The sequence below is a fragment of the Vulpes lagopus genome, chromosome 5 (genome assembly GCF_018345385.1).
Source record: "Vulpes lagopus strain Blue_001 chromosome 5, ASM1834538v1, whole genome shotgun sequence".
Classification (NCBI taxonomy): domain Eukaryota; kingdom Metazoa; phylum Chordata; class Mammalia; order Carnivora; family Canidae; genus Vulpes; species Vulpes lagopus.
In genome coordinates, this window is record NC_054828.1 from 131,546,035 (window position 1) to 131,560,892 (window position 14,858).

Genomic DNA, 14,858 nt, shown 5'->3' on the forward strand with positions numbered 1-14,858 from the left:
AGGAGCGCCATGGAAGGACAGGTGTCTCAGTACCCACCCACCCCCCCCCGCCCCCCGTCCAGACCAGTGCCTGGGGCACAGCGGGACCGGGCCCCCGGGGCACAGAGGGACGGGGGGGGGGGGAGGGGTTGCCTCCAGAGGTGCCCTGCGGGACAGGGACCCAGAGGCACAGCAGGACAGGGTCCCCAGGGCATAGTGGCACAGGCCCTCGAGGCCCCACCGAATGGGGCCCCCAGGAACAGTGGGACAGGACCATCATCTGGGACAGGAAAGCCCAGAGCGGGCAGGCAGCAGGAGAGAAGAGCAGGGAGACAGTAGAGACTGTCACCTGGAAGCAAGCAGAGGGCTCCCCGGGAGCTAGGAGACAATCAGAGTACAAAGAGGAGGAAGCCTGACCCGCGGTGTGTGGGGAGGACCCAGGGAGGGGAAGTCTTCAAGAAAAATGACGCCCCCAAACTGTCAGATGCTGCAGAGTCGCAAAGCAGAGCCCCCCTTCCCCTGGTCCTATGCTCCGCATCACCAGCCACCCGCGAAGCACCTGCGACACACGCTGAAGGGACCCCAGGTGGCCGGCTCCCAGCCAGGGCTCCGCAAAACAGAAGCAGGAGCGGAACAAGTATTTTTTTTTTAATTATTTCATTTTAAAATCAGCTCCAGGGGCGCCTGGGTGGTTCAGTTTGTGAAGCGTCTGCCTTCAGCTCAGGTCATGATCCCGGGGTCCCGGGATCGAGTCCTGCACCGAAGAGGAGCCTGCTTCTCCCTCTCCTTCTGCAGCTCCCACTGCTTCTGTGCTTGCTCACTCTATCTCTCTCAAATAAATAAAATCTTTAAAAAAATAAATAAAATCAGGTCCAAAGTCTAATCTTTCAAATGTCCCTCACCCTCAAAAAAAAAAAAAAAAAATCAGGCGGATTTTCGTTTTGCATTTCCCTCCAAAGGCTGATTGGTTTGCAGGTTGTTTGCTGTGTCGTCGGCCCTTAGGGGGAGAGCTCGCGCCTGCCCTGATGTGCACGGGGAGGACGCAACTCCTGCATTGACCCGGGAGGGCTTCCTGGTTGGAGAAGCCCATCGCCTTCACCAGCGGGATTTTGTTTCCCTCCTCCCACTACCACGGCCCTTGGAGCTGAAGGTCTCGTAATAAATCAGAAAGTCACAAGTCAAGTGTCAGAATCAGACAGTTACAAGCCTTCTCCCTGCAGCATGAAACTGACCCCCCCCCAAAAAAAAACCACATTCTTAAAATGGCAGCATTTTTAACGCCCATTAAAAATGATGAAATCCACATTACCTGCGCCGTTTGGGATTAAAGAGTCTACCAGCATTTTCTTCTTTCCCTCTTTGGCATAAAACACAGAATCCTGTTCCTTACGGGAAATGTTGTCGTATTTAGGAGGTTCTTTTCCTCGGGAATCCTCCTAAGGCACAAACCAAGAATGAAAACTACATTAGGAACAGCGGCGAGCCATGAGTCTGACCCCTGGGCAAGCGCCGGCCTCGTTCGGGCGCCCAGAGACCTCCCTCCCGGCACCGTCCGGACGCCTCAGTCCCTTACGCTTGTCTCAAAGCAGCAAAGTGGCACAAACACTCCCCTCCCAGGGTGAGGACAGCACCTCCGGAGGTGCCCCCGTAAGGCCTGACACAGCGAGGGGCGGCTTTGGAAAGGGCACAGGTGCATCTGAGGAGGCCCGTGTGGTTTTAGACACACCTGGAAGCTTCAGGAACAGACACCCCTGTTTCCAACAACTTAGAAAGCTATTCCCGCCGGGACCTCTGAGCAAGGCGAGGCATCTCTGATAAAAGGATATTAAGCACATGGCAGGCTTGTTTTGGGTTGAGATAAAGGGAAACTCAGGTGTCTAAAAAAATCTACTGACAGCAGAAGATGACCACGCACGTGGGAGTCACAGTGGAAGCGGAGCTAACGGTGAGCTCATCCCAGGGGCCCTCCCAGCTCCGTCCCACAAACTGTCCCCATGATACAAAACACCGTCCCAGTTTTCTATCTTTACCGAACCCCGTTTTCTATCTTTACCGAACGTAGGCAGAACTATATACGTAGAGGTTTCTCCTGAGCTCTCCACGGCACCCGAGAAACGTCAAACCAAACACCCCCCTGTACCATCAATATATTTACGATGCAAGCGACCGGCCGGCTTCTCCTGGCGGAAATTAAGGTGCATAGAACAGTCCCACAAGCAAACACAAGAACCAAGCAAAATCTCTCTACCCATTTTAAGGGGCTTCTGTAAAAGTTGAAATCCTGCTCAGAGCATAGGAATCAAGGTCTCAGCAGAACCAGTTTTAGTGGGCAGCCCCGGTGGCTCAGCATCCTTCAGCCCAGGGCCTGGTCCTAGAGACCTGGGATCGAGTCCCACATCGGGCTCCCTGCCTGGAGCCTGCTTCTCCCTCTGCCTGTGTGTGTGTCATGAATAAAGAAATAATTTTTTTAAAAAAAGAACCGGTTTTAGAGACAGAACATGGTACGTGTGTGTGGCTCGTGTTTCGCAGGCAGCGGGGGGCAGGGATCCTGACAACCTGCCGGGCTCCTGGAGCATCGCTGACGCCTATTTCTCACAACCATTTCCCTGATCCTCGGCCCCTCTGACAGACACCACGTGTTACCTCTGAAGTAATGGTCAACGGACGGTGACACAGCACGGTGCCCTCACGAGGACACAAGAGCAGCACTGGCACAGAGCCAAGCACACACGAGAGCCAAGACCATTGCGGCCTGGCCACCAGCCCGGTCACCCCTGGGGCGGCGACGAGAGGAAGATGAGCTGGTCCACACCCAGCTGGAAGGTGGCCCGACACACACAGAACCTCGGGCCAGCGCAATGGCGGGTGAAGAGCGGCCGCAAGTGCAATAAATTGATTTTCTTGTTTAATCTCGTGCCTTACCTAGAGCCTGAAGGTAACACCAGTGTTTTAAAGCACCTTATTCCTACGACATCCAGTGAAATGTGGAGCCGGCTGGTGTGGCTTCTCGTCTCGTCTTAGCCCAAGGCCTGGCTTGTCCCCGTCTGTCTCCACAAGGACCGCGATGGCCTGCACACCCAGGGCCCCTCCTCCCCTTCGTCCTGTCGCCCAGCCCCGCAGGCAGCCTTCATTTAGGATGTTTACTGTTTGCCTCTCACCACTAGGACGCTGGAAGCCTCATGGGACCAGGGATGTTCGTCTAATAACGGATTCCCGGAGCCTGGAGCCAGGTGGTATACAGTAGGCACACAGTAAATACTTGCCCAATGAGTAAGTGAGCGGCGCTGGAATCTCCTCTCCCTGCGCCTTTCAGACACTCACGGAGCGTCCCAGCCGCAGGATGAAGTGCGCATGCCTCAGCTCAGCGCCGTGAGCGTCCAGTCGGAGCCCGTCCGCCTTCCTAGCCCCCGCAGGCCCCCCACCACCGCCCGGGCCTTCCCGCCACCATCCAGCCATCTCCACCTGCAACTCCCTTCCCCCCTGGCTTCAGGCCCCTGTGCTGGGTCCCTGGAGCACCCACCCACACGTCGCCAGCAGAACCCAGGAGCCGCCCTCTGCGTTCCTGGGCCCAGGCAATCGGCGACCTCACAACACGGATACGGGCTCTATGGAGTAATCCCAGCAGGTGCTCAGTAAATCTCTGCTGGTGTCCTGAGCTGAGTGGGAAGATGCAACATGGAAGAGTAGGAAAAGAACAAAGACAGGGGAAGGGCTGCGGGGTGCAGGGTCTGGGAGGCGAAGGAGCTCCCATCCTGCACACGGGCCTGCCCGCCTTCCTTCCTGCGCCCGAGGCGCAGCCTCATGCTGCCCTGCTGCCCCAGATGTGCCTGCACAGCTGGCCCTGCTCCAACGTCGCCGTGTCCCAAGCGGAGGAGCCCTCCTCTGCACTCCCACCCCCGGCACACGTGCACCCGGTGGCCACGCACCTGCAGCTTCCACCCACCAGCGCCCCCCTGGCCTGAGCTCCCCGAGGACGGGGCGTGCAGCCTTCAGCTTTATACACACACAGTGGACACTCCGCGTGCTCCTTTATTGTCAGAGCAACACAGACTTACGGCAGCTCTCGGAAACATCAGATTGAGCAGGAAAACAGAGAATCTGTGTCTTCCCCACACGAGGAAACTTCTAGGTGTCACCTGTCTCCGCTTCTCCCTGCTCTGAGTCCCAAATCTGATATCAGCACGAGCGCTTCTTGCAAAGGTGACGGGGGCTGTTTTTCAATTTCATTCATCGTTTCTCCCATTAAAAACATCCAAACATCCTCAGGAAACATACGTGGGGCACGCTGTGCTCACTTCTCTGTAGCGCTCCCGGGACTTCCATTCTTCTCTTGAGAGAAACTGTCCAATCCAGCTAAACTCTGATGCTGCTGTAACAGATAGTCTTGCTCGGGCACATGAAAGGCAGCCTCCTGGGGTAACGTGGACGAATTAGAAGAACAGGAACCACCCGGCTAAGTTCAGAGCCAGGCCACGCCCTCCCACCAGCTTCCAGAGTGACCGTCCCGCTTCCAAGTGGGTCGAGGTCTGCCATCAGTGAACCAGCCCCCGCTCTAAGCATTGCTAAAGTGCAACATTTGCTAACATTTGAACCAAACTGTTGCACCTTCAGGCCACTAAAAGGAGACACAAACCCCGCCTTGGATATTGTGTGATACTGCTACAGTCCTGACGTCACTGGCCTGCAAATGTCAGTTCCAAGGCACCTGCTCCACGCTGCACTTTACAGTTTAGACCTGGTCATTAAAGCATGAGTGTCCCACGGTAGGCATCTCTGTTTCTCACACGTGCACACACACACGTGCGCGCACACACACACAGGTGCCTCTGATTTGTCAGCGTTTTAGCTCGTCTTCATTTCTGTTCCCTCCCCAACATTTGCGCTTTATGCCCAAAAGAGAAGTAGGCAGTATCAACATTCTGGTTATGGATGTGATATAAATACAAAGCTTATTAATTATTTACTGATATTTTACAGAGGCTTACACATTAAAATATTAATTTTAATATAAGAATTCAGTTTTAGGGGATCCCTGGGTGGCTCAGCAGTTTAGCGCTGAGATCCTGGATCCTGGAGTCCCGGGATCGAGTCCCATGTCAGGCTCCCCGCATGGAGCCTGCTTCTCCCTCCTCCTGTATTTCTCTCTCTCTCTCTCTCTCTCTCATAAATAAATAAATAAATAAATAAATAAATAAATAAATAAATCTTAAAAAAAATAATAAAAAGAATGCAGTTTTAAACATTTATTAAATTAGCCGCACTTCCTTGAAAAGTAATAGACATAAAATCACAGTAGATGAGTTGCTGTAAAACTGGATCTGATATAATGAAACAAGAATAGGTTCACTCAGTCATCTTCATTGGACTAAACAGTCTTGGCTCAAGTTAACGGACACCTGGATCCACGCCAGCTTCTCCCACTTTCCCGCATCCAGGGCCACCCAGACACCTGTGCTCCTGGCCATTACCTGCCTTCTCATTTCACGGAATCAAACACCATGAATCATATGACTCGTGGTGCTCACTGCTGTTTTCATCTCCTACATGTGGGCATGGCTTGCTCCCCTGTAATACAAGACTGACCGGTATCTTCCACTGCCCAATGGTAACTTCCTTTCTCAGGTCCCATAAAAGAGGTGGTTGTTTCTTTGCAAAAATATAAGGAATTCAAGAAGAATGTACTCCACTAATAACAGACTGCCCTTCTATCTTTATATACCTTTCTGGGAATATAATAATTTTTCACTTCGATTCAATCATCTTGAGGACTTTGCACAGCAACAATGTTCAACACGTGTGGTGCCAACCACACGCGTACCTCAGTGGGAGAGACAGCAAATTGAGCCGCTCTAGCCGGGCTCACCGTGATGACCGCAAAACCACACACGAGTGCCAACGGTAGTGGTCAGAGGCCACGTACGTAAGACGCACCCCATTTCACACGGAAAACAAATCAAAGAAGTTTAATGAGAGACACGTGCAAAGCCTGGCACATGCACATACAGAAGCAACCGTACTTACCAAACTGTGGTCGCTGTGACTAATTCTAAAACCCAGCCTCCTGCAGCCAGAGAAGCCTGGCACATGGGACAGTTTTCACCCTCAAAAATGTACGGGTTCCTCACTTGGGGCGAATTCTCAGCTCAACAAATCACGTAGACCTCTACACGAGGAACAACAAATAAGGTAAAAATACCTTGACAGGTGTTTTTTACAACAAACGCAGAGATTTTTACATCAACCTTTGTTAAAATCAAGGCTTTGTTCTTTTCTAGGACTTTCCGTTTTCTGGAATAAAGTGTGTTCGCTCTGTTGTTAAGTGGCTTGTCTCATGTCACAGAATATTTTCAATGATGATTTTTCGTTGACTAACACCTCGTGTCTCTGATGCAGTGTATGCATATTTGGGATCATTCTGTTTCAGGATCCTTAATGTTAAATATCGTCATCAAAACCCGTTAACTTTCCCAGTGATAGATTTCCAAAGAAAAGAAACAATATCAGAACAAACATGTCTTAAATTTTAGACCAAGGAGAACAAATATTTAACGAAAGGAAAAGAAAACTATTCCTCCCTATGGTTCCTATGGGAACCCAGCGTCACAACAACATAACGAAATGAGGGGCATTAACAAAAGCAAGTAATGACGACCCCGGGCTACTGGCTCCGTCCTCTGAGCTCAGAGGCCTCCCAAACCACGGAAGCAGGAGATTCCACGGTTGTACCACTCGTGTTGTTTCCACATTCAAGCTCAGTACCCACGGCACACGTGAAAACACCACTGAGGAAACTCTGCGAGGCTGGAGTCCTGTGCACATCTCCTGGGCCCTCTCTCCACCTGGAAAATCTGCCCTCTTCTGTGACCCACGTTAGGACCCGTGCTCCGCTCACCCATCTCCACGTGTCGATTATCCTCCTACAAACCATCGCCCCTACTGGCTCACTCACACCAACTTTTTAACCATGAGACAAATCCGTGTGTCGTCCATCTCCACGCAATGAAGCGCATCCGTAGGGCAGGATCACATCTATCGGTTCTGTGTTCTCGATGGTTCTCGCCCATTCATCTGACAAACACTTAATCCCAAAGGCAACCCGTAGAGAAAGAAAACTGAAAATACTGAAAATAAGATGATCATTCAGCTCAGGAAGCTACCAAAATAACAACAGAGTCAATTCAGGAAAACCCTCACGCCAAAAGCCAGATGAGGACAACGTGAAAAGAGAAGTATTATCACTTATCAACAGACAATGCAAAAATCCCTGACAAAATTGAGCAAAAAGTATTCAGGAAAGCATTTTTTTAAGCAGTATGGCTTTTCCAGGGAAGCCGGGGTGAAGAGTCGGGTCAGTCGGATTATCACCCCCAGTGACACTGACCCCTTCAGTGCAGCTACGGGCGGGCGAGGGGTTGGGCTCATCCAAGGCTGGACTCCGGCCAGGCAAGCACCACAGTGGTTCAGGGGCGTAAGGAAGCCAGAGTACTTCCAAGAGGGAGGTTGAGATGTGGTTATGAAGTCTGAGCTGCACCAGGGGAAAAGCCACATCAAGGGCTGACCGTTAGATATTCGGAAAGAACAGGTCAGTGCACGGGGCCTTGAGGCCGCGAAGTCCCAGCGGGGAGCGTGCCTGAGCGAAGGGGATGGCAGCAGGCCCCCAGCAGCTTCACGGAATGAATACCAACGTCAGTAGAGCCTCTGAAACAGTTGAGATAAGATGGTTAGAGACGTTGGCCATCACAGACACGGGTGGTAGGGACCCGTGCGGCCACCAGGACCCGGCTTCCACCTGCCTCTGGGATCAAGCACAGTTCTCATCTTTGCTGCATGAAGAGGACTTTTTTTTCTTAATAAAGAATGAGCTGGGGAGGGACAGATGGAGAGGGGGAGAGAAAGAATCCCAAGCAGGCTCCACACTCAGCGCAGAGCCCAACACAGGACTCAGTCCCATGACCCTGAGACCATGACCTGAGCTGAAATCAAGAGCCAGACATTCAACCTACTGAGCCACCCGGTGCCCTGAAAAGGACTTACTCTTTTCTTCCTTCGTGAGTACTTCTCGATGTCCGTATACTTTCTGAAAGACAAAAGACGGTCAGCTAGAAATCCGTAAGAGTCAACCAAAAGACAACTTTCTATAAACGTAGGCTGCAGCCGTGGCTTTCGGGAGGGCAAGGCCATTCCGAAGGCACATCCAGTGAAGGCGCATCCAGTCCCCCCTCCGGCACCGACTCACATCGACAGGTGTTTCCCATCCTCGGAGCAGAAACGGTCCCCACTGAGCTCTGCCCAGCTTCCTTCCTGGACACCTTGGAAAATCCGATGGATTTCCATTTGTATCAGGATGGCATTCTGGCCCAAGGGCAGCGTGGTTACAGGTGGCTCATGCCCTAAAGCCTTTATACAACCATGGGGGGAAATTCTAACAGCTTTGGGGTTTTCACAGTTGACAGCCACTCCCACAAACACGGATTTTTCATGCACTCTCGCGGGGACCTGTGGCACATGCGCCAGCTCTCCCTGGGCCGGAGAGACAGCACCGCTCAGAGACGTGAGGGTCTAGTCAACGCCGCTCTGCTGACCAGGGGAAGCAAGGAGACCCCATGCCCATGCAAAGCCCAGCCCAGCCTGCTTCCTCCACACGACAGCCGCCTGCCCCTCTGACGCAGCCCGTGGCGCCCAGGCACACACCCCGCTCCTGATCCCTCCGTGTGGGGGCTGACCCCCGCCGTCGCTACACAAGGAGGGAGCACTTCTGGCACCCAGCTCCCCAGCAGAGGGGCACCTCCTGGGTCCACGTCACATGTGAGAATGGACGTCACTCTCTTAGCAACTCTGTGGACTCTCTTCCTCTTTGGTGAGGGAGAACGCTATTCAAGGACCAACAGACCCAGCTGAGGGCTCAGCACACGAACAGGTGACAGGGGAAAACAAAACACATGGAGAAGCCAGGGGACTCGTGTGGGGAGCAGGGGACATGGGAGCAGAGAGGACCGTGCACCTCATCTCAACAGCCCCTAAGGAATGAAAGAGCATGTGGACAAAATCAGGAAATAGCCGCTCTTGCCAGGCTCACGGGCAGGACCCTAACCTAACCATCTGCTGTGGGGTCATCCCCTCGGACAGGACAAAAGCCATTCTCTGCCTCAGAGTAGAAGCCCTAACAGCACGTGAGTGCAAATAGTCACGAGGTCCCCTGGAAGTGTCTCAGCTTCCCGGGCTCTGGGCAAGGGAACCCAAAGGGTGGGTGGGGGCGAAACCACCTGCCTGTTCCACCATGAGATGGACACTGACACCTCTTTTTCTTCGCTCAAGAGAATGACCATTAGAAACATGAGAAGCAGCTACAGGGAAGGTCCCTGGCAGGCTCTCAAATAGCTGCTGTCACTGCCTGTAGTTCAAACACACCCATGGGGCTGAGCAGTCAAGGCCGCAAAATCCCAGCATCATCAGCTGGAAACCACTCCTCTCAGCCAGACCCGGCACGGGCGCCGGGCGCCCGAGTTAAACTCTGCATCCCACAGCCCCCAGGAAGGAGAGCTCCGTGTGCACTGGAGGGAGGCACCTGACACTCAGCTACCAAATTAGGGAGGAGCAGAGCCCCGCCTTCCAGGACGGGTGACAAAGGGCACAGTTGGCAGGGCACATCCCCTTGCGGCTCAAGGTCCGCGGGCAGGCATATCCGAGGCAGCCTGCCTGCCATCCCACGTCCCACCCTGTCTTCTCAGAGGATCCAAAGGCAATGAACTCAGACTCAGCCCTGATGCTAGGGCTTTGATTGGCACAAAACATTGAGGATTTGGATCGGTATGTACCTCTGAACTCCAGTCTTGCAGGTCACCTCCTCCTTCCTGACCTATCACCGAGCCTGGACACCCAGTACTGTAGCCCCTGAGGGCCCCAGACTAATAAACAGGCTCCTGAATCTGGCCAGTACAACACCAGGGAAGTCAGGAAGGTTCTGGACTACTGCTGGCCCTCTGGGTATTTGGAGCAGGGAACACTGGAGCTCTTACCTACGACACAGCTAAAAAGCAAGGTGGGTGGAACACAGAAGTCTCTCTAAGGAAGCATCAAGTGTAATTGTGTGCTGGGAACGTAACTGAGACCCTTACGAGGGGACTTCAAGGTCCTTGAACTGTGAGAACTGCGGGTGGACGCAGAGTCCACGCCTGTCTACGTGAGCATCGGTGCGGGACCCTGGGCAAGCAGGTCAGAGCCCCAACGCTGGGCTGCTCTTCAGAGTAAGTCCACAGGGCGTCCCTCAGGCAGGAGCCTACGGGGGAGAATTATGCTCTAATTACAAGAGCTCGTCTGGCCAAATTCAGACCGCAAGCAGCGGAGTGAGCAAAATGCCCCAGAAGGGGCAGCCGCTGTGCGTGCTCCTCGGTGACGGGGTGGGAGATCCCACCCGTGCCTTCGTCTTCCTTGTAGACGTTCCCACGAGTCTCCAAACACGCACACCGTGGTGTACCCCGCAAGCCCGGGCTGGGCTCCGCTCTAACAGTCACCACCTTTCCCACCAGGAGAGCTCGCTGCCCCACACAAACTCTGGCTTCCAGGTCGGAAAAGCCGACTAAATTCAGAAAACAGAACAAGGCGCCAGATGGGCTATCACGACTGCGTCCCGGGCCCGCTCTGTGACTGTTGGGCGCACGGAGACCCTTCCTGTCCGAGGCGCCCAGTGTCCCCAGGGAAAAAGCAGAACACACAACACAAGGGCTCACTGTCCTTGTGATACATCCAACGACAGGGGTTCCCGCGTGCCCAGCTGTGAGAATCCAAAACTGCGTCATATACGCAGAAAAACAACCCACAGCTGAACTGGCCATGCTCGGGGGCGATACTAGGAAAAGAGGCAAACTGCACCAACTCCAGACGTTAATTTATGAAGCGTGCTCACTGTTGGACCTCACTGGGCACCTTTGAGGATTTCCAGTAAGGGAAATATTTGAAGGTCTCCAGTCCTGCAGCAACATAAAAGTGGTTGTCTTGCAGATCCTTGGAGTTGTCCAGAAGGTGCCCGTTCATGGTAAATAATCTGTGAAGAAAGCAAGAAGAGACAGGCAGGAGACTTTAGGGCAGCGACCTCCGGGCTGGGGGCATCGCTGCAGACCATACGACTGGGACGTGGGTTAGGGGCAAAGCCATGACCGCGTCGGCGAGCGTGATCCAGACGAGCTAATTAACCCCCGTGGGAGCTGCTCTTCCAGAGTTAGGCTTGCTTTCCAATTTTAGATTTTTTAATTAAAGTATATTTTTAATTATGTACAAGTACTCAGAGGCCCCTGAGAACATTTTAAGCTCTTGGTTGGTGTTCAATTAATTTTAACTAATAACAGCAAGAATTAATACAAATTGGCTTATATTATTATAACAATACTTGGAAAACAAACCAGTACTTATCAGCAAATAATGCCCCTTTTTATAAGCACCAAAAGACTAATATTTGTCTACCTTTTACTCTGTACTCTTTTTTAGCAAGTATTCATTCATTCATTCATTCATTCATCTTAAGAAATGATTCCATCCATTCAAATGCTGAGCATCTGTTATGCACCGGACAATGAGATGGACACTGTCTTGGACATAAATATGAGGAAAGGAAGTCACTGCTCGCCCAAAGCCAGGGTTTGGACACAAACCAAGCAGAGAAGAGCAAAGATCCGGACTTTTGAGAGGAGGAAAACCAGACTCAGCTGTAGGCCTCACAAAAGCAGAGGCACGCAGGAGGGTGGGGACAGTGGGAGGGCTTCCCCACGGAAGATGGTAACGCCGTGTGGGGAGGCAGGACGCAGGGGTCGACAGTCGCTGCAGGTGAAAGGCACACAGGGAACTTGCACGGTGAATTCTGGAGCCTAGAATATTCGAGGGAAAGGATGATTGATTTTGCCGCAGTGACTGGAGATTGCCATGGAAGACCGGACAAGAGCTACATGCAGCCAACAGATAGCTGACCCTGGTGGGTGCATCAGGCCGATGCGGTTGAGGGAGTCAAAGGAGCCCGGCCTGGCTGCCAGAGCAAGGGTGTGCGAGGTGATCGGGAACCGGAGCAGCGATCTCCAGTGTGGGAAGGGGGCAGGCCACGCTGAAAAGGTAGAAGCCACAGGACTGTCCTTCCCTCCATCAATCCTCCCCAAACCTGAGCGCAGGCCAGCTGGAAGGCTTGCTAACACGCAGACAGCCGGGCCCTGCCCTCGGGGCCTTGGATTCGGTGAGTCTAGATGGACCAGGACACTCGGTCACCTCTAGCAAGTGCCCGGCTGCTGCTGCTGCTCCGGGCCCCCCAGGGGAATGGCTGCCTGAGACCACCCCCTGGCGACCAAGAAGAATTTTGAGGGAGACAGCGTGAGAAGCCACTGGAGAGCGTGCGGGCAGCAGGTGGCCGCGACAAGGAGCACAAGGCTCCCATGTGAAGGGTGAGGCATGGAATTCTGTTCCCCTCTGGGCCTGTGGTGCCCGACAGCTGGAACGAGTGGCCCCAGGACTACGTCAGGGGAGCACAGAGGCCGGCAGCAGGCCAGGGGAGGACGGAGGCAGGTGGGCCGAGGGGCTGCCGGGCCGGGTGGGCTGGCCAGCGAGGCTCCACGGCGGAGTGCTCCGTGGATTCCACCAGAGGCAGAAGTGATGGAGCATATGGGTCCAGAATTCAATATAAACGTGAAAAATATTATAAACGAGATAGGAGGAGATAGTATCTATATGAAACAAGAATGCGTAAAAAAGAAACAGAAATATGGAAGCGAAGACGGAGTTGTGGAGACGGCACCGTGCAGGGCGCCAGCAGGAGGGGTGCAGACACAAGCTGCTGTGGGGAAGACGCCGTGAGGGGTGTCCTGGGGGGAAAGCGGCGTGAGAAGGAACATGAATTCGAAAAAGCCGAGAAATGAGGCCGAGCAGGAGTGCCAACAGCCAGAAAGTAAGAATCTCAAAAAAGTAACTTTAAAGTGGGAAGGAAGAGAAATGCATGAAGGTGAACTTCTCAGGATTGAAGAGAGGGAGAGGACCTCGCCTGAGTCAGCAGGCGTGGAAACAGAGGCCACGAACCCTGGCCCGCGGGCACAGGATGGCACGCTGGGAGGCAGAGGACGGGCAGCAAGGCAGCCAGAGCCGCCCCGACATCAGATGTTTCGACAGCACGGAAGGCACAGGACGGGGACAGCACGGAAGGCACCGGACGGGGAAGTGACGCCTTCCAAACCTGGAAGGAGAAACACTTCGCAGCAAGCCACGTGCTCCTGCAAACGGGAAGGCGCGAGGGAGCCCGGTCACCTTCACGGGCCTCGGAAGGTTCCAGCACAGACTCACGCGGACCGTGGCCCTGCAGCACGGAGCTAAGTGCGAGGGAAGCGACTCCCGCAGACGCGCCCACGAGGGATCGCGGGAGGCGGGGGGGACAGCCTGGGTTGCCGTTCGGAAAACTTCGAGGAGGGCACTTGATGGGATGAGCACTGGGGGTGATACTATACGTTGGCAAATTGAATTTAAATTTTTTAAAAATGTAAAAGATTTAAAACTTCGGTCAAAGAAATCCTCCTCGCCATAACCCCCAATTCAAAGGGTGCCTCACGGCAAGGCGGTGGGGCCGTCGAGGGGAGCAGGCAGGGTAACGGTCCCGTCGGGAGGGAAGGAGGCGAGCAGCCCAGCACCTGTGAGGCCCGGCGGGCGACAGGCGCCCCAGGAGCTGGAGCCCCGGTCGGATTCTGGGGTCCGGGAGGATCGGGGCACCGTCCGCAGAAACAAGGATGAGGTGAGCTGACGGCTCGGGGGACGGAGGTGCAGAGGTGAGCTCTCTCTCGACAGTGGTGGCGCTGGGAGGAAACCGGACCCTGGAGAAGCTCGAGTCAACACCCCAAGAGCGTCAGGTCTTCCCTCGGGCGAGCTCCCCTTGCCAGGACGAGACTGGGGGCGCGGGTCTGTTTGGACGTCTGTTCTAGAAGGCTAAGTGTTCCTTCCAGGCAGTGAGGAGACCAAATCAACCTACTATTTGTACGTCCAAGCATTTCTTTCATTCCCGGGCTCTGCACTTCTAAGCTCAACCGTAAAGAATTAGGGGGAGAAAAAGTAATAAGCTTATTCATCTTACGACCGATTTTCCCTCCGAATGTCCTGTTGCCTTGCTTGCTTCGCCTCTGCCTTTTCATGTGTGACACGTGGGATTAATTCCACGACCGCTCCTGACTCCTTCCAAAAGGGCACACAAGTCTTGTCTGCCCCGCACGATTGTCCCTCTGTCTTTGAGAGTCACACACCGATATTTATAGCTGCATTCTGGAATCATCCGGGACCCGCGGTACTGATTTTTAGGTGACCTCTAACTTCCCCAGCACGTGTAGGGTCACCTTGGGATTCACCTCCCTCGCTAGGGCTAATGACAAACCCGTGGCTCTAAACGCCCAACAGTTTGTCCTGCTCACAACAGATGCTCAGTCTCCCTCGGTGGTGTCACAACCCTTGATGGTATGTGATTGTAAATCAATCGTTTACATTTTAATTTACCCCCAAGAGAGATAATCGACATGTGAAATAGGAGTAAAGGCTTTGGCTCTTCCACCCCAAGGCCCACTGCCTGGGGACCATCACTGCCCATAAAGATGATCCTTCTGCATGTGGATGTCCAATTTTCCCAGCACCATCTATTGAAGAGACTGTCTTTCTTCCAATGGATAGTCTTTCCTCCTTTATCGAATATTAGTTGACCATAAAGTTGAGGGTCCACTTCTGGGTTCTCTATTCTGTTCCATTGATCTATGTGTCTATTTCTGTGCCAGGACCACACTGTCTTGATGACCACAGCTTTGTAGTACAACCTGAAATCTGGCATTGTGATGCCCCCAGCTATGGTTTTCTTTTTTAAAATTCCCCTGGCTATTCGGGGT

The 14,858-nt window shown here is 53.4% G+C and overlaps 1 protein-coding gene across 1 annotated transcript in view; it reads right to left on the minus strand.

Moving 5' to 3' along the window:
- DCDC2C (doublecortin domain containing 2C) overlaps positions 1 to 14,858 on the minus strand; it is a 107,037-nt gene that overhangs the window by 65,792 nt on the left and 26,387 nt on the right. Inside the window, exons 5-7 of the mRNA XM_041757027.1 lie at positions 10,883 to 11,020; positions 8,014 to 8,056; positions 1,289 to 1,415 (exon numbers count right to left, since the gene is read on the minus strand). Coding sequence (XP_041612961.1) covers positions 1,289 to 1,415; positions 8,014 to 8,056; positions 10,883 to 11,020 — 308 coding nt within the window. The remainder of the gene's footprint in view (positions 1 to 1,288; positions 1,416 to 8,013; positions 8,057 to 10,882; positions 11,021 to 14,858) is intronic.